Below are 18,335 nucleotides of genomic sequence, written 5' to 3'. Positions count from 1 at the left end.
CGAGGGAAGTGGGAGCACACGGGGAACACAGCTGACACAGATAATCATAACGAGACAGGGCAGGAGTGAACACAACATGACGCATACTGACGAGAGACTGTCAAAGTAAAACAGAAAGTACAGAGGTTCAGACAGGAGGAGAGAGCACGGGGAGAACACAGACATAACAGGCTGGGGAAAACATGGAATAAAACACGAAAGGGGACAAGGGCTCATGAATACATAGAGGGGCACACAGGGGGTGAGAGTCACAAAGGGAAAGCACACAGGGAACAACATAACAGGGCAACTCCGGAAACAGAACCTAAACAGGGAACTGAATACAAAAAATACAAGAGAAGAATACTGGGCCAACACGGCCCAGGACCATGACATCACCCCCCCCTTAAGGGCTGGCACCAGACAGCCCAAACACAGGAAAACAAAAACCAAACAGAAAACGACCCAGGGCGGGCGGCGGGGGCCTAGGACGGAGGGCTCGGAACAGAAAACAAAAAGGAAAGCACAGCTCAGTTCAGGGGGCCGGCCGTGCACAAGGCAACGGCGATGACGTGGAAACAGTTCAGGGGGCCGGCCGTGCGCAAGGCGGCGGCGGCGGCGGCGAAGGAGATGACGGAGCAGTTCAGGGGGCCGGCCGCGCGGAAGGCGGCGGCGGCTCTCCAGTGTTAGGCGTGCTGGCCATGGCCCGGTGGGCACAGGACCAGACGAGGCACAGGCTGAGGCAGGACCAGACGAGGCACAGGCTGAGGCAGGACCAGACGAGGCACAGGCTGAGGCTGGGCCAGACGAGGCACAGGCTGAGGCAGGACCAGACGAGGCACAGGCTGAGGCAGGACCAGACGAGGCACAGGCTGAGGCTGGGCCAGACGAGGCACAGGCTGAGGCTGGGCCAGACGAGGACGAAGACTCTGAGGCTGGGCCAGACGAGGACGAAGACTCTGAGGCTGGGCCAGACGAAGATGAGGCTGAAGCCGGAGTCGAAGCTGGACCAGGCGACGGTGAAGCAGGAGCTGAGACTGAGGCCGGACCAGGCGAAGCACAGGCTGGAGCTGGACCAGGCGTGGCAGAGGCGGAGGCTGGACCAGGCGTGGCAGAGGCGGAGGCTGGACCAGGCGTGGCAGAGGCGGAGGCTGGACCAGGCGGCGACGTGGACGGAGACACGGAGGCCGCAGCTAGCGTGGATGAAGACACGGCCACTGCAAACGTGGACGAGGCTGCTGGTGGAGCAGCTGGTGGCTGAATGGGCCCCTCGGACCCCCCAGCGGAGACGAGGAGGTGCTGGCCGGGCTGACCTGAGCCGCCAGCGGAGACGAGGAGCGGCTGGAGAGGTTCCCCTGAACCCCCAGCGGAGACGAGGAGCGGCTGGAGAGGTTCCCCTGAACCCCCAGCGGAGACGAGGAGGTGCTGGCCGGGCTGAGCAGAGCCGCCAGCGGAGACGAGGAGGTGCTGGAGAGGTTCCCTTGAACCCCCAGCGGAGATGAGGAGCTGCTGGAGGGGTCCTCCTGAACCCCCAGCGGGAACAGAAGCAGAGCCAGCAGGTGCAGAGATTTCTGCCTGAGGGGACGCTAACTGTAGCTGCACAGGGCACGCAGTCGGCTTGGGATGCAACCGCTGGGGCTGTGCAGGACAAACAGTCCGTCCAAGCTTTGTTAGCACGACGCTGTCCTCAACTGGCTGAGTGAGCCCACAAGAGCCTCCAGCAGAGGATGGCGGTGACTGAACGAGTTGCTGAACTACTAACTGAGCTAGTAACAGAGTTAATGACTGAGCTGATAATGGAGCTGATAACTGTGCTAGAGACTGAACTGGTGACAAAATAAGAAACTGTGCTAATAACTGAGCTACTGACTGAGTTATGGACAGAAATGCCAGTTGTAGTGGTAGTTGCGCTTGTGGTTGAGCAGGTGTCTGACTCTTAGCTGCTCTCCTTCTGGGAACAGGAACAGGTGCTAGGCCTGGCCGAACACCAGTCATCCCCACCCGAGGAACAGATACGGGTGCAGGGACGAGCTGGTCTCTGGCTGCCTTTACCCTGGGGGCTGGTGTAGGTGCAGGAGCTAGCTGGACCTCTGTCGCTCCCACCCGAGGAACTGAGACGGGTGCAGGAGTCGGCAGGGTCACGGCTGACCTCACCCGGGGAACCGGAACAGGCACAGGCGACGGCTGGGTGTCCATCAACCCCACCCGAGGAGCAGGTACGGGTGCCGGGATGAACGGAGCCTCTGCCAGGCTGGGGATAGAAGCAGGGACCGGCTGGACCTCAGCCACCCTCTCCCGAGGAACTGATACGGGAGCAAGGGAAAGCTGGGCCTGCGCTGCCCTGGTTACAGGAACTGGAGTTTGAGAGCAGAGTTCAGGAGCAGCAACAGACACTGGGAAAACCAAGTTATTGACGCCAAACTCAGTTTTAGGAGATCTAGGTTTAAAGCAAGCAGGTCCTAGGAAATCCACTGCTATAACACTCTCCAGGTTAGCGCTAGCAGTCCTGGAGGAGGTTAGCTCAGGGACAGTCACGAAGCAGTTTCAAAACAGACAACATCAACAACTGTCTCTTGAGGAACGGTGTGCTGTCTAACACAGGTCAGAGAAGGAAGAACGCCAGAGACAGTTCTTTTCAGAATCGAGGCTGGAAGAACAAACACAGGTTGAGAAACAAAGTCAATTTTCATATAGTCCATAGGTGAACCAACTCGGCAGGCTGACTCAGATTGAACTGGATGGGGAGCCACACAGTCCAGGGACGAAGTAACACCCACAACAGTTTTCACAGCAACAGGTTCAGAGGAGTAGCGAACAGGATCAAGCATGCGTTGCCGTGGGTCACAAAACTTGACCTGATCAAGCAACTCTTTAACGCTTAACCCTAGTCTTTCAGTTAGCTTAGCAAAGGAAGCGACCATCTTGTTACCGCTCACTCGAGAAACTGAATGATTAAACACTGGTTGTGGACCTGACTGGGCACCACTGGACATGTCAAAAGACAGAACGGGTTGGCACATGAAACAGTTACTAGAAGGAGCATCAGTTACAGAACACTCAGTCTCAGATGGTTTGGCTGATGATGGTGGTGGTGTGTGGCTGAGTTCAGACTGGAAAACCCCAGAGTGTACAGGCTGGTTAAAACAGTTCTGTGGGGCTGCAACGCTGGTAGCAGTGTGTGGGTGAGTCTGGTGTAGGATAGCTGTCTTAGGTTCAGCTGTCTCTACATGTAACACATTCATATCGGTTAAATCAAAGGACATACTGCGAGCTTTACAAAAATCAGAGGGCTCAAAAACACAAAGGTTGCTAGCAACTGGTGAATGATCCGACACAGAGGTGCCTCGCTGTATAGTGTCTCTAGAGTCCAAACACACAGTGGTGGAGTTATCCGATTCAGGAAACACAATGGCGGGCAAAACAGAGTTACTCACAGTGGTGGAAAAGTCATGAAGTCCGGGTCCAGAAAACTTGGGCTGAGAGTGTGACGCACAGTCACTCTCACCCAGGGATGAAAACTGCTCCGCTGCTCGGGAACGCCGGCGACGTGAACGCCGTTTCCTCCGGGAAGGGGGGGGAGACGAGCCGGACCACGAATCCTCCAGCGGACCGGGCTGAACGTCCTCCGACTCTTCACACTGGAGAGGCAGCTCCGGGCGGATGCCTACGGTGGAAACGAGGAAGTCCCGGATGTGGGGGTGCAGCGTGCCGAACAGCCACGGGAGTCCGGACACCATCCGCTGTAGACGGACGGCTACGACCTCCCGGTGTTCGTCTCCTGGCAGCACTTCCCACTCCTGACAGTGATATTCCACCGTGTAGATTAAATCCTCCCGGAGCTCAGCGGAGGGGTTGTGAGTTGCTGGGTCCATGTCGTGGTCGTAGTCTTCTGTCATGATTCGGCTGTGTGGCAGGCAGGATGAGGACCCAAAATGCAAACTCACGGACTCAGGGGATAAACTCAAAATCACAGCTTTAATGCTGGAAGGCAGATCACAAGAAATACAAAACTTAAACCGGGAACAATAACTAACACTTGCAGAGAGACACAGGGAAATCCACACAGCTATGAGGGAGACTACGACACAGAACTGAGGGAGACGCAGACAGAAATACACAGAGGGTTAACGAGGGAAGTGGGAGCACACGGGGAACACAGCTGACACAGATAATCATAACGAGACAGGGCAGGAGTGAACACAACATGACGCATACTGACAAGAGACTGTCAAAGTAAAACAGGAAGTACAGAGGTTCAGACAGGAGGAGAGAGCACGGGGAGAACACAGACATAACAGGCTGGGGAAAACATGGAATAAAACACGAAAGGGGACAAGGGCTCATGAATACATAGAGGGGCACACAGGGGGTGAGAGTCACAAAGGGAAAGCACACAGGGAACAACATAACAGGGCAACTCCGGAAACAGAACCTAAATAGGGAACTGAATACAAAAAATACAAGAGAAGAATACTGGGCCAACACGGCCCAGGACCATGACAGTATTACGTTTTGCGAAACTTTCTGTTGGTAGTTTTTTAAAGAAGATGATTACAATCTCTAAAAAAAAAAGTATCTGTAGTTCTGCTGCAGCGACTGTTGATTCTTCGGTTTTAGGGTTGCCATGCTGGATTGACTTTGATCTGTTCTTTTTTTCAACCTCCATTCAGTTTGACAGTGTTATCAGATTCCAGTGTTAAATCAGTGACCTACTCTGTAAATGTATTATTGTCAGCGGCAACTTCCTGCTGTGCTGAGCTTGGTGTTCCCTCGTGGTTGTGACAGATGCCAAGAAAATTGGGCATACTGTAGTGAACATTTATATATTTATCTGACTGACTAAAATAACTTTGGCATGCGTTTACAGCGCAACTAGCTTTGCATATCTATGACTTATTGTGATAAAGTTATTTTTATGTCCAGGTGACTGATTTAATTTATTATTGTTTTCTTCTTCTTTTTTTCTTTAGAAAATTAAATGTTAAAAAATGTAAAAGTAGAATTTACCATCTGCATTCATCCAGCAGCACTTGGTGAGATACATTTATATTACAATCTAATTAAAATATTGCTTAAAAGCAGGAGTGATGTTTGTCTTTAATATCACAGGGAGTTTCTGGTTATACTGATAGACTGTAGATGTTTCCTCCTTGAATTTCCCTTCCTTGGTTTGGGAAATGACAGGAAGCAGACGCAGTGCAGAACTGAGCTTCTTAAAGGCTGGCAGCAGATGTGATATTTATGACCGTTTTTTAAAAAATCAGACACTGGCTGTGGTTCTCTACCAGACCACAGGCAGCGCTCAGAGAAGACTATTTCTTTTTTTTTTAAACTTTTTATTTTATTTATTTGAACAACTCACCTGTCCATTACGCATACAGTTTCTTCAGAATAACAGCATACAAAGAGAGTCACAAACTCAAGACAGTGAAATTAGAAAGAAAAAGAAACAAACAAATATATATATATGTATAAAAATATAGACACATATAAAATAATAATTAGAAAAATAAGATAAAGTAAAACAAAAGAAAAAAAAGGAAACATGCCTGTGGTGTCAAACATTTCCATCGTTCATTTCACTTTTTTTTTTGTATGCTCATCTTCATTCAGTTCAGTCTTTTTTTCCCCTTCCGTTGTACGTCAACCATTTTCCCCAGTCCTTCAAAAAGCGTTCTTCCTTTAATTTCAGTTTATATGTAAGGTTCTCCATCTCCATAATGTCCTCCACAATTGCTACCCACTGCTGCTTTCCTGGTGTTTCTGTCTTAAGCCAGTTTTTGGTGATGGCCTTCTTTGCTGCCAAAAGGAGAATCTTAGCCAAGTAACGATCCTTTACATCTACAGTACCTTCCAAGTACAAAACAAGGCAGGTTCTAGGAATAATATAACCTAATATATCACAGAGAGCCGAGTGAATTTTAACCCAGAAAGTGTGAATTTTTCTGCATTTCCAGAAAATGTGTGTATGGTCTGGTTCATCCCATCCACACAGCCTCCAACATTGTTGTTGTGTATTGGTTTGTTTATTTTTAATCTTAGGTGTAATAAAATAGCGAATTTGATTTTTCCAGATGAATTCTCTCCACCTCAATGAGTGAGTTGTATTCTTATGTTCTTTCCATGTTTCATACCACACCCTCTCAGTGATTTCTTCACTCAGCTCTCTTTCCCATTTTACTTTAACATATACAGTTGATTCCTGTCTTGATTCCATCAAACATTTGTATAGGGTGGACACTGTTTTTGGAATAACACTTTTATATGCCAGTATAATTATTTTTATAATAGGATGGATTTTGTCTTCCTCTATTTTTATGTTTTTATTAAAGTAATCTCTCACCTGTAAGTATCTGTAGAAATCCTTGTTTTTTTTAAGTTGTATTCCCGTTTTAATTCTTCAAAACTTTTAATTTCTCCTTTTTTGATTAATAAACAAATTGCTGTGATTCCCTTTTCATTCCAATTTTTAAAACCAAGATCCAATTTTCCTGGTCTAAATTATTCATCGAAGGCTATCCATTTTAGCAAACCAAGCTCTTTGCCAATCCTGAACTCCTTTACTGTATCATACCATACATTTACAGTTTTTCTCGATTGCTTAAACACTATAACCAGGCTTTTAAACTAAAATTTCAAAACCGTAACGCTATTTTTCAAAAAGCTCACCCATTTCCCTGAACTATAAACACTATTCCCTGCTTTGACACATGAGTCAAATTTGGTGAACTGTTACTGCAAAACTCTACACACAAATCCCTACATTTTTCAGTGCTTACACCATGTAGTCATTTAGAAAGCACTAGCATTCAATAATGTTAACTTAAGTCAGCATAGCTTGAGCTCAATTAGCACACAATTAACCAGGTGGAAACACTAGGAGTCAAAATTTATCACACACCAATCAGAACCTTCGATGGATAGATAAAAGGGCCAAAGTCAGCTCATTCAGGTTTGAAACAATGGATCCAAAGAGATGCAAAGGAAGAGGACGTGGTGGAGAAAGAGGACGTGGTGAAGGAGGAGGACGTGGTGGAGGAAGAGGACATGGTGAAAGAGGAGGACGTGGTGAAAGAGGAGGACGTGGTGAAAGAGGAGGAGGAGGTGGAGGAAGAGGACGTGGTGAAAGAGGAGGAGGAGGTGGTCTAGGACAACAGGAAGGTGGTGGAGGAGGAGGGAGAGGTGGAGGAGGAGGAGGACGTGGTGAAGGAGGTGGAGGTGGAGAACGACGGCGACAAGGAAGGGGAAGAGCAAGGGCAAGAAGACAGTCATTCTCGGATGAAATTCGAGCCACTTTAGTTCACCATGTCCTTGTCCATGGGATGACTATGAGGGAGGCTGGGAAAACGAGTACAACCAAATTTGAGTCGCTTCACTGTTGCCTCCATCATCAGAACCTTCAGGGAGGAAAACAGGTAGGTGTACTTGCAGTAAGACTGCTTTGTACAGTAACTTTTAAGTTACTGAACTTATGTTTCTTGAGTTTCAGTATGTTTCCATTATTTTCCTGTAAAAAGAATGTGTGACAGTTACAGTAATGACTGCTTCTATTTTTGTAGGACACAGAGACGACCACCTGGTGGAGGCAGGTTAAGGCTTTTGTCGGAGGAGCAAGAGAGGGAACTTGTAAACATGGTAATTGCAAATAATGTAATCCGCCTGCAAGAGATTCAAAGGAGAGTGATTGAGGATGATCATCTTTTTCGAGGCATAAATGCCATCAGCCTCTCCACAATTGACCGCATCCTCCGAAAGAATCAATTCCGGATGAAACAGGCATACCGAGTCCCTTTCGAACGAAACTCTGACAGAGTGAAAAACCAACGTGTGGAATATGTTCAGGTATGAGTTTGGATATTGTATAAAGTATTGTGTACCATCACAGCATGGCAGTTTATGCTGCCATTTCAGCACTCTTGAACTGTGGTTCAGGGTACCGATTGACTCTACTGTGTTATGTGTTTTGCAGAGAATCTTTGAGATTGAAGGACGGCCTGTTCCCCATGAAATAATCTTTGTGGATGAGGCAGGTTTTAACCTGACCAAAAGAAGGAAAAGGGGGAGGAACATAATTGGCCATCGGGCTATTGTAAATGTCCCTGGTCAGCGTGGAGGGAATGTCACTATGTGCGCAGCCATCAGCCAACGAGGGGTACTCCACCGCCATGCCGTACTAGGACCCTATAACACTATGCTTCTCCTTGCTTTTCTTGATGGTTTAAGACAACATATGTTCCAGCTGGACTACAGGGAACCAGCACACCCAGAGCAGCCTCACTACGTTGTTGTGTGGGATAACGTCAGCTTCCATCGCGCTGCTCTGGTTCGTGACTGGTTTACCAATAACCCAAGGTTTTCTAATATCTTTCTGCCTGCATACTCTCCCTTTCTAAACCCGATAGAGGAGTTATTTTCGGCATGGCGGTGGAAAGTGTATGACCGAGAACCTTATGTCCGTGTTCACCTCCTTCAGGCCATGGAAGAAGCCTGCCTAGACATATCAGTAGATGCATGCCAGGGGTGGATCAGGCATGCAAGAGGATTTTACCCCCGCTGCCTGGCTAGGGCCAATATAGCCTGTGATGTGGATGAGATTCTCTGGCCTGACCCAGACCAAAGACAAGATGCTGAGGTGGAATAATGTTTTTTGGTGTGTGTTGTACTGTATAGTACATGAATGACAATGTGCCACAGTACATACATTGGTTGCGTCTTTTGTGTTTATCATGTGAAAAGGTTTTTGAAGGGGAGAACCATAAGCAACCTAATTGTTTTGGAACTATTGTTTTGAATTAATTGTACCAGTGTGCAAAACTCTGTTGTAGTGTGTGTGTTTTTGAGGGCTTGTGTTTGATGTCTGAGGGCAAAGTTTGGTTTTTCAGCAAGAGTGAATAGTTTTGAGTGTAGAGCTTCATTTTGACCTGAAAATAGGATGTTTGGGAAATTGAGTGAGATGTTATGGATTTGTGTTTACTGTTGTGAGAATATGAGGCATAGTTTCAAGAAATGTGTTTTAGCAATCGAGAAAAACTGTAATGTAAAGGATATTATCGGGTTCCTATCTTGGTCTTTAGTTACGTTATGCTGGCATTAGGTATTTTCTGTTCTGCAGCAGTTTGCCCTCTAGTGGTTGTTTTTGTGTATTTTTTTTACTCTGTAAGATCTAGCGAGAGGCAGTTTCACCTCCGTTAATCTGTTGCCATCCATGCCTTCACAAGCTGATAAGCGGCATCATCTGTGAGTAATATTGTTTGTTATCACTGAGACAACTTGTGTGCATTATTATTTGTTGTGAAGGCGTGATATAGTTTGTAGTTAGAATTTAATTTGAATGCATGTATAACCTAAGCTATTAAGGTTAAGCTAGCTCATATGTCATGTGGTTTCTTTAACGTTTTGATCATGAGTGTGATTTCATTTGATGTTTTATTCGGGCACTCACTAAGCAAATAAATATTGTGCTCATATTTTTGAATATGTGTTTGTTATACTGTATATTGAGGCAACATTTTTATTGGTTTATTTCTGGTTTTGTCAACAGTTTCACACTTTTTCCTTATTAAATCATCCAACTCAACACATTGGCCTGTTCCCTGGATTTTGATTAGGACAGTGTTTAGCTGTCTGTATAGCTGAGTCTACGTTCACGAGGACAACGCTTAGTGAGGACAGAACATACGTATTCAGGGGTCTTTTTCATACCCATGTTTGTTTGAATTGGGACATTGAGTGTGGAGAGCTCCACATCCTTCCAGCGAGCCCCGTAATCATCACTACACCAATATGTTATCTGGCGTATCTGTGCAGCACGAAAATATTCTTTTAAATTAGGAAGCGACATTCCTCCTTTCTCCTTAGTAAGCTGTAAAGTAGTGTGACACACTGTAATGTGTGGTCACATCATGTGATTTAATTTTTGTATATCGTATAAGCTTTTAGGTGTAGTTTTGTTAAGGAAGGGCCTTAAGCTTGTGATTTTTGTTGGAGATCCAACATGTGGTGTGATCCTTAGTTACGCCACAAGGGGGCACTTCCGCCCTAGTGAGATGGTTTAGTGTGACTCTACTGCTCGTCTTCAGATCTGGCAGAAGCGAGAGAGGAAACACACTACCTGTCGTCCATCTCATGATTTATCTGTTTTTTTCAGGTTAGTAAGTAATAAGGCCACACATGTGGTCCGCATAATTTACATGCCAAATAAGGGTAAAACCTGACCAGCAGTTTGTTTTGCTGGGATCTGTATTCGTCTGTTTTGCTCACTGAAATGTGTTACGATCGAGAGTAGGAGCTACCTTAGCTCGCCACATCCTGGAGTAGCTGTTAGCTTTGTTGTTTTCTAAACTTAAGGCACCCTGTTGTAACAAAAGTACACCACGGCTCCTGTATACTTGAGTTAATGTGTTCGCAGAGACAGTTTGATGTGTTGTCACTGTTATTGTCTAAAGTTAGTGTAATAACCTATAATAATTCTGATCGCTCTGCAATGTTGATGTGGAGATTTCCACTATACAGGTACTCCATTAGTATATGGTACAGTACTGGAATGTTTGCTTTATCAAACTATGTGTGAAAAAAGTGTGATTTATAGCTCTTAGTAACAAACAACAGAGATGACTGTTTAGATTTTTGTTTATACTTTTACTATACTATTTTAGTTTATTCTGATTTTGGGCTTTGGGAATGTGAGACAGAGATGTTAAGAAGTTTTTGCAACCTGTTGTGAACACATGAATGTGTTTAAATAAAGATCTGGCAGAAGCGAGAGAGGAAACACACTACCTGTCGTCCATCTCATGATTTATCTGTTTTTTTCAGAACCAGACATAATCTGTCAGCCGCCCTCTTGCTTGGGGTGTGTTACAGATTCTTGGGGGCTCGTCCGGGATTGGCTCTCCACATTGCCATGAGCTAATCCCACAACCTACAACACCTCGTGCTGGTAAAGCTGACAGCGTGATGCCGGCTGCCCCAAAGTGAGCTGTCTGTGTGAGACAAGCTGAGACCAAGTGAGGAAGAGGGCTGGACCCAAAAGCAACCTACTACGAGAGACTGGGGAAGACGTCGTCATGGCAGACCAGGAGAGGAAAAGCCTGGTATGGGACATCAGGAAAAGCCTACTGTCGCTGTCATCCAACGAACTTTTCCAGATTACTTCTACAGTCAGCCCTGTTCCAGGCAAAGATGCTGCAGAGCTTTCCAGCGGAGACGCAGAGGGATGTTTCGAGTACATCCACGCCTTTATGTACAGTAAGAACTTGTTAGATGCTGAGGATAGGGGCATGGGAGAACTGCTAGCCCTAAAAGATGTTGTCGATGAGGTTGTTCAGTCTCAAAGTAGTGTAATCTTACCTGCTGGGTCAAGTGTAAATACAAAGCCAATGTCCCCACTTATCACTGTCCCACCTACTGCATCAGCCCAACCAGCTAACACTGATGTACTATTTCCTGATGTAACAAATGTAACCACTCCTGTAACAGCAAACGCCAAGCTAATCACTGAGACAACTAATGAACTCAGTTGTGACGTTTTACCAGAGAATGTCCAAAAGATGCTGTTAGACTATGAGGATTTGAGCCAAAAGCTTGGTAGGCTGATGCACATTCCCACACCTCAAGCTACAGCACAACCTACACTCTCAGTCCCACATCACTCTGAGACACAGATGGACGTTTCCAGACACAGAGGACCCGAACAAGTAGTATCATTGAAGGATCTGTCCTACATTCATCGCCGTGAATTCAAAGTTCAAGGAGGCCAAATTGGAGATCACTCATCTGATATCAGCTTTAACAGTGTTTGCAGACAGATAGAGGAGGGGATAAAGGACAATTTCACTGAGTCTGAGATCGTGAGAGGTGTGCTAAGGATAATAAAGCCAGGAGATTTCAAGGACATGCTGGTCAATAAAGAAGACATGACTGTGGCTGAGCTCAAGGGGTTCCTCCAGTCGCACTTAGGTGAGAGGAATAGCACAGAACTATTCCAAGAACTAATGTGTGCCAAACAAAATGAGCATGAAACCCCTCAGCAGTTCCTCTACCGTGTTATTGGACTGAAGCAAAGAATATTGTTTGGTTCAAAACAGCCAGGGACTGATATCAGGTATAGCCCAGACACAGTACAAGATGTCTTCCTACACACAGTGTATCAGGGAATAGGACACAAGTACAATGATATTCGCAGGGAGCTTAAACCTTTACTTTCAGACAACACAGTTACAGATGAGACAATCCTAAAGCATGTCATGAGGGTAACAAGTGATGAAAGTGAACGACAAAGGCGTTTGGGGTCAACACAACGCTCAAGACAAGCTGCTGCACATAGTCTACAGGTTGAGGGAGAACAGGTTAAGCAGGCAAATACAAAGAAAGACATGACAGAGCATAGAGCTAAATCAGATGAAGTACAGAAGCTTGCAGAGAAAATAGATGTGCTCACCAAACTAGTAGACACCCTAGCAGAGAAAGTGGAGAGAAGCCAGTCATACAGCTGTCTACCCCCCAAGCCACAACCAACCAGAAGAGGAAGCCGTTATGGTTGTCCAAAATGTGTGCAGGAGGGGTTACAAGATTGTAAACACTGCTTCTCTTGTGGCGAACAGGGACACAGAGCTGTGGGTTGCCTAAAAAACCCTAAGCAGCAGGGAAACGTGAACCGGTTGCTGTGGGGGGACAAACAGTAACCGGAGTTCTTCCCAAGTCCCAATTCACAGACAGAGGAGCTGAAACAGACACCACCCACAATGTGACGGGGAACAGCAGGTTCAAAACAACTATTGAAACAGCTGCTGTTAACAAAAAGCATAGCCGTGAGAGAACTGCTGCTGACCCCCTAAAAGACACGACGCCTACCAATGAACCTGTTGCCAAATTAATAGGTAGGAAAGCTTTGACTAAGTGTATTCTCAATGGCCTCGCAGTCAATGCTCTCTTGGACACTGGGGCCCAAGTCAGCATAATAGACCGCCATTGGAGAGACAAGTACTTACCTGATCTTGACGTTCGTCCCCTGACTGAGTTAATTGAACTCATGGAGGATAAAAAGACACTGGAAGTGTATGCAGTGAATGGAGGGCTAATCCCCTTTGATGGCTGGGTGATCATAACCCTGAACTTACCAGGAAATGAGGACCCAGATTTATCAGTCAGTGTACCCTTCCTGGTGAGCTCGTTGCCTTTAGAAATGCCACTTTTGGGATTCAATGTGGTTGAAGTAGTGATTCAGGGAAAACCAGAAAGGCTAGCTTCCACTTTAAGTCGCCTCCTAGGTGGGGCAATGTCCATCCCTGATGACACAGCAAAGACCATTGTCCATTTTGTGCAGACAAAAAAACCTGTTTCTGCTCAGGGGCGCCTGAGAACAGGTCCGAAAGACAAAGTCATCCCAGCTGGTAGCGTAACCTGGGTAAAATGTAAAGTACCACCACAGTTTGACTCTGGCGACCCTCTAGTGCTGTTCGAACCTGAGGAAAATTGCCCACAGTTACAACAGCTAGATGTGGGTGAGGGCCTCTTAGAAGTTCAGATGGGCAGAACTCCGCATGTAAATTTGCCTTTAGGAAACCAGACAAAACATGACATTATTCTACCCCGAAAAGCTTTGATTGGCAGTATCCAGCCTATCAAGAAAATTGTTGAGACTGACTCACTCCCAAACAGAGACCTGGAGATCCAGAGTCCTACCACTGCACCACCTACTCCAAGTTGTTCCACTCTATTGTGGCATCCACCCGTTGATGTACATTACCTCACAGAGGAGCAGCAGGGAGTTGTAAGGAAAATGCTGTTTGAGGAGTCAGCTACTTTTGCAAAGGATGCTAATGATATAGGCTGTATTACAAGTCTAGAGCTGTCACTAAATCTTAAAGATGACATCCCTGTGCAAAAAGCCTACAGCTCAGTTCCAAAGCCATTATTCAATGAAGTAAAGGAGTACATCCAGGACCTTTTAGCAAAGGGCTGGATAATCAAATCAAAATCTCCTTATGCTGCCCCTGTTGTATGTGTCCGCAAAAAGGATGGCACATTACGCCTGTGCATCGACTACCGGTTACTAAACCAGAAAACCATACCTGATAGGCACCCACTGCCCCGTATCCAAGATCTGATCGATACGCTGGGGGGCCATTGCTGGTTCAGTATTCTTGACCAAGGAAAGGCATACCACCAGGGATTTATGGCAGAGGGCTCAAGGCATCTCACAGCCTTTGTAACTCCCTGGGGGTTGTATGAGTGGGTCAGAATACCCTTCGGCCTCTCCAATGAGCCTGCAGCCTTTCAGAGGAGTATGGAGGAGATGCTGGATGCATTTAGGGATGAATGTTGCATTCTCTACCTAGATGACATCCTCTGCTATGCCAAAACCTTTGAGGAGCATGTTGAGGGCGTCCGCAAAGTTTTGAAAGCACTTCAGCATCACGGTGTGAAGCTAAGGCCTGAAAAGTACGAACTCTTTCGCAGACAAGTAAGATATTTGGGTCGCCTCGTATCAGCAGAGGGTGTGCAAATTGACCCAAAGGATCTAGAGGCTGTGCAGTCACTCAGGGCCAAAACACCGCAGACTGTTGGCGATGTGAGGCGGCTCCTGGGCTTCCTCAGCTATTACCGTAGCTATATTCAGGACTTCTCACGTATCGCAAAGCCTGTGTATGAGCTTCTCCAAGCCAAGTCTGACATTTCACGAGCACCACCTCACCAGAGGAAATCCAAAGGCAGTCAGCTGTCCTCCAATACTCCTGTGGTGTGGACTGGTGAACACCAGGGGGCACTGGAGCGACTCATCGACATGCTCACCCACCCTCCAGTCCTGGCCTACCCAGACTTCCACTTACCTTTCTTGCTACACACAGATGCCTCAGAGCAAGGCCTTGGCGCTGTACTCTAGAAGATTCTCAAGATGTTTATGAAGAGCTTCAGAGAGAGATGAAGAAGTCTCTAATGATTCTAGCGGATGATGCATGTCAGCTTCTGGAGAATGACAGGTGAGACCAGCACTGATTTATGTCAAGCTTTGAAGGTTCTTTTAAAAGCATTTACACTGCATAAGGTTTGTGTGTTTATACTAAGATACAAAGAAGACCCCTGGCTTTGGGATCTTGATTGGGACGTGCAGGAGTTCAAGCAGAAGAAAGTTGCAGCCAGCAAGAAGAAAGGCTCCAAAAAAGCAGATGACAAACAAATCGCCACTCCTCTTCCAGACTGGGAGGAAGGTCTGAGCTCAGACACTAATTCAGAATCACCCACCCTCCAGTCCTGGCCTACCCAGACTTCCACTTACCTTTCTTGCTACACACAGATGCCTCAGAGCAAGGCCTTGGCGCTGTACTCTAGGGCTGCCACGATTAGTCGACTAGTCACGATTACGTCGACTATCAAAATCGTCGACGACTGATTTAATAGTCGACGCGTCATTTGAAGCTTTGTAAGATCCCAAAAGCAGGAATAAGTAGCAGGATTTAAGAGTGTAATAACGGACTGAAACAGAAGATGGCAGCACTGCATGTACAAGGATGCCAGCTGCCGTTAAACCCCGAAGAAGAAGAAACTGTGTCCCAGAATTCATAGCGCGGCCCAGCGCAGTTGTCAACAATGGCGGCAGCTAGTTAGTTTTAATATTACTCTTATTATTCTTTCTGGGTCACAAAATAAACGTTTAACATATTTTCAGGTGAGAATGTAGCTGTGTAAACCTCAAATATCTGCTCAGTTTATCAAGACACCACATATTTTCAAAAGCGCTCCGACGTTTTCGGAGGCGTCTGTTACCCACTAGCTCGATAGCTAGCCGGGGGCCATGAGAGCACCGGACTCCCGGCAGATCGTTTTCAAACCCACCGCCCTACTCAGGTTAAACATATACAAGTCACTTAGATAACTTAAAAATGTTATTGTTTGGCTTTTTTCAGTATTTTATTTGTTCCTGAGTAAATCGGCTGAGTTTATTAAACTCCACCGAAACAATCTGCACATTTAATTAGAATTCAATTAACTATCATCTTGTCTTTATTTTTAGTTAGCACAGACCTTAAACACTTAAAGCTGTAAGCTAATGATAGTTATATAAGAGCAGATGCTGCTGGTGCAATAAGCTGTACTTTTACGTTCAATGGATGATGATCTGATTAGTCGACTAATCGCAAAAATAATCGGTGACTAGTCGACTATCAAAATAATCGTTTGTGGCAGCCCTACTGTACTCTATCAGCAGCAAGATGGTAAGCTAAGGGTTATTGGGTATGGCTCCAGAACGCTGTCTCCAGCCGAGAAAAACTATTGCCTGCACAGTGGGAAATTAGAATTTCTGGCGCTTAAATGGGCGGTGTGTGAAAAGTTTAGAGACTACCTCTATTATGCCCCACACTTCACCATCTATACTGACAACAACCCTCTGACTTACATAATGAGCACTGCTAAGCTTAATGCTGTTGGGCATCGCTGGGTTGGGGAGTTGTCAGATTTCCGGTTTGAGATAAAATACAGACCAGGAAAGGTAAATATAGATGCTGACACGTTGTCCCGCATGCCCCTTGACATTGAGAAGTACGTGACAGCATGTACTGAGGGGCTCTCTCATGAAGTTGTGCAAACCACATGGGGTGGGGCCAAAGCAGCCCAGGAACACGATGTAGCTTGGGTCGCCATCCTGGCTCTTACTGCTAACACAAACATTGGTACTGACCGAGTACTGGCCCTAGCTAGAGAGAGGTTCTACTGGCCATTTATGAAACAGGAAGTTGAAAACTATGTCACAAGGAAGTGTCCCTGCATAAAACAAAAAAAACCGGTTGGACATGTCCGTGCCCCAATGGGCACAATCACTTCAAACTCACCTTTGGATCTTGTATGCATAGATTACCTGCACCTAGAGCCCAGCCGAGGTGGATATGAATATATCCTGGTCGTAGTAGATCATTTTACAAGGTTTGCTCAAGCATACCCGACCAAAAATAAGTCAGGCAAGACAGCAGCTGAGCGCATCTTTGGTGATTTCATCCAGCGTTTTGGATATCCCAGCAGGCTGCATCACGATCAGGGTCGTGAGTTTGAAAACGAGCTCTTTAGGACTTTAAGAGATAAAGCTGGAATTGGACACTCAAGGACCACACCGTATCACCCCAAATGTAATCCCGCCGAGAGATTTAATCGGACTCTCTTGCAGATGCTTAGGACACTCGGCGACAAAGAAAAGCAATGCTGGAAAGATCACCTTCAGCAAACAGTGCACGCTTACAATTGTACGCGGCATGAGTCAACAGGGTATTCCCCTTACTTTCTGTTGTATGGGCATCACCCCCATCTCCCAATAGACTTGTTGTTTGGCCTGGTTGGGGAGAAAAAAACTGTGTCTCACAAACATTATGCTGAGAAGTGGGCAGAAAAGATGACTGAGGCGTACAAGATAGCCAGTGACAATAGTAAACTGTCCAGCGCACGAGGCAAATCCTACTATGACAAAAAACTCAGGGGTGTCGTCTTGCATCCTGGGGACAGGGTCCTCGTTAGAAATCTTGGTGAAAGAGGTGGGCCTGGAAAACTCAAGTCATACTGGGAAAAGAGTATCTACGTAGTCAAAGCACAAGTAGGCGACAACCCCGTGTATGTTGTCTACCGAGAAGCAGGAGATAAGGATAAGACTAGAGTGCTTCACCGTAACTTGTTACTACTTGTGAATGACTTGCCAGTTGAGGCTCCACAGCACATTCCTGAACCTACGCCAAAAAGACAAACAAAATCAAACAACCTGCCAGGGGACAGAGGCAGGAGAAGGCAACAGACTGAAACAAGTGACTCAGACTCTGAAGAGAGTACTGGAAAACTCTGGTTGAGGCTCCCTGTAAAAGAAAGAGAGCCCATCAGAGGAAAGACTTACCATTGGATATCTACTGCAGAACAGCCCGACCCAGCCTCCGGTGAAGAAAACAGTCATGCGAAGGTACCTGTCAGGGAAGAAAGCTGTATTGGCCGGCCAGTCAGCCAAGATCAAGTCAATCTAGGAGACAACTTTCCAGAGGTGCTTTCACTACATGACCCAGTCCCATCAGAAAACGCAGATGATGAACTGTCAATTCCAAATGAGGATGAACTGTCTGCACGCACCCCTCCACGATGTTCTACTAGCGACATGAGAAGGTCGACTAGGGAGAGGAAACCAAGGCAGATGCTGACATACTAAACACTGGGTGAACCATCGTACCAGCCTCATCCTACAGTTGCAACGCTCTCCTCACCCTACATGCCACCATGGACAGTTCCTTATCATATTCCAACACCCACAGGCTTTACACCTCACCTTCCATATGCTTACACACCTTACATATACACACCTTTGTTATATTGAATAAGTGTATGTGTCAATG

At 46.3% G+C, this 18,335-nt stretch overlaps 1 protein-coding gene across 1 annotated transcript; it reads left to right on the top strand.

The window, feature by feature from the left end:
- The first annotated feature begins 9,211 nt into the window (after nucleotides 1–9,211).
- Nucleotides 9,212–12,985, top strand: LOC113033727 (uncharacterized). Its single transcript, XM_026187789.1, has 2 exons — nucleotides 9,212–10,126; nucleotides 10,795–12,985. Exon 2 carries the CDS (start codon nucleotides 11,046–11,048, stop codon nucleotides 12,660–12,662), a length of 1,617 nt encoding a protein of 538 aa, XP_026043574.1. The 5' UTR covers nucleotides 9,212–10,126; nucleotides 10,795–11,045; the 3' UTR covers nucleotides 12,663–12,985.
- The last annotated feature ends 5,350 nt before the right edge of the window (nucleotides 12,986–18,335 follow it).

Source organism: Astatotilapia calliptera, chromosome 12, assembly GCF_900246225.1.
Source record: "Astatotilapia calliptera chromosome 12, fAstCal1.2, whole genome shotgun sequence".
Taxonomy (NCBI): domain Eukaryota; kingdom Metazoa; phylum Chordata; class Actinopteri; order Cichliformes; family Cichlidae; genus Astatotilapia; species Astatotilapia calliptera.
This window is presented reverse-complemented; position numbering and strand designations above follow the sequence as displayed.

Bases quoted from the DNA above. Each gene is read 5' to 3' on its own strand.
- LOC113033727 (XM_026187789.1), top strand. From the start codon at position 11,046: ATGGCAGACCAGGAGAGGAAAAGCCTGGTATGGGACATCAGGAAAAGC.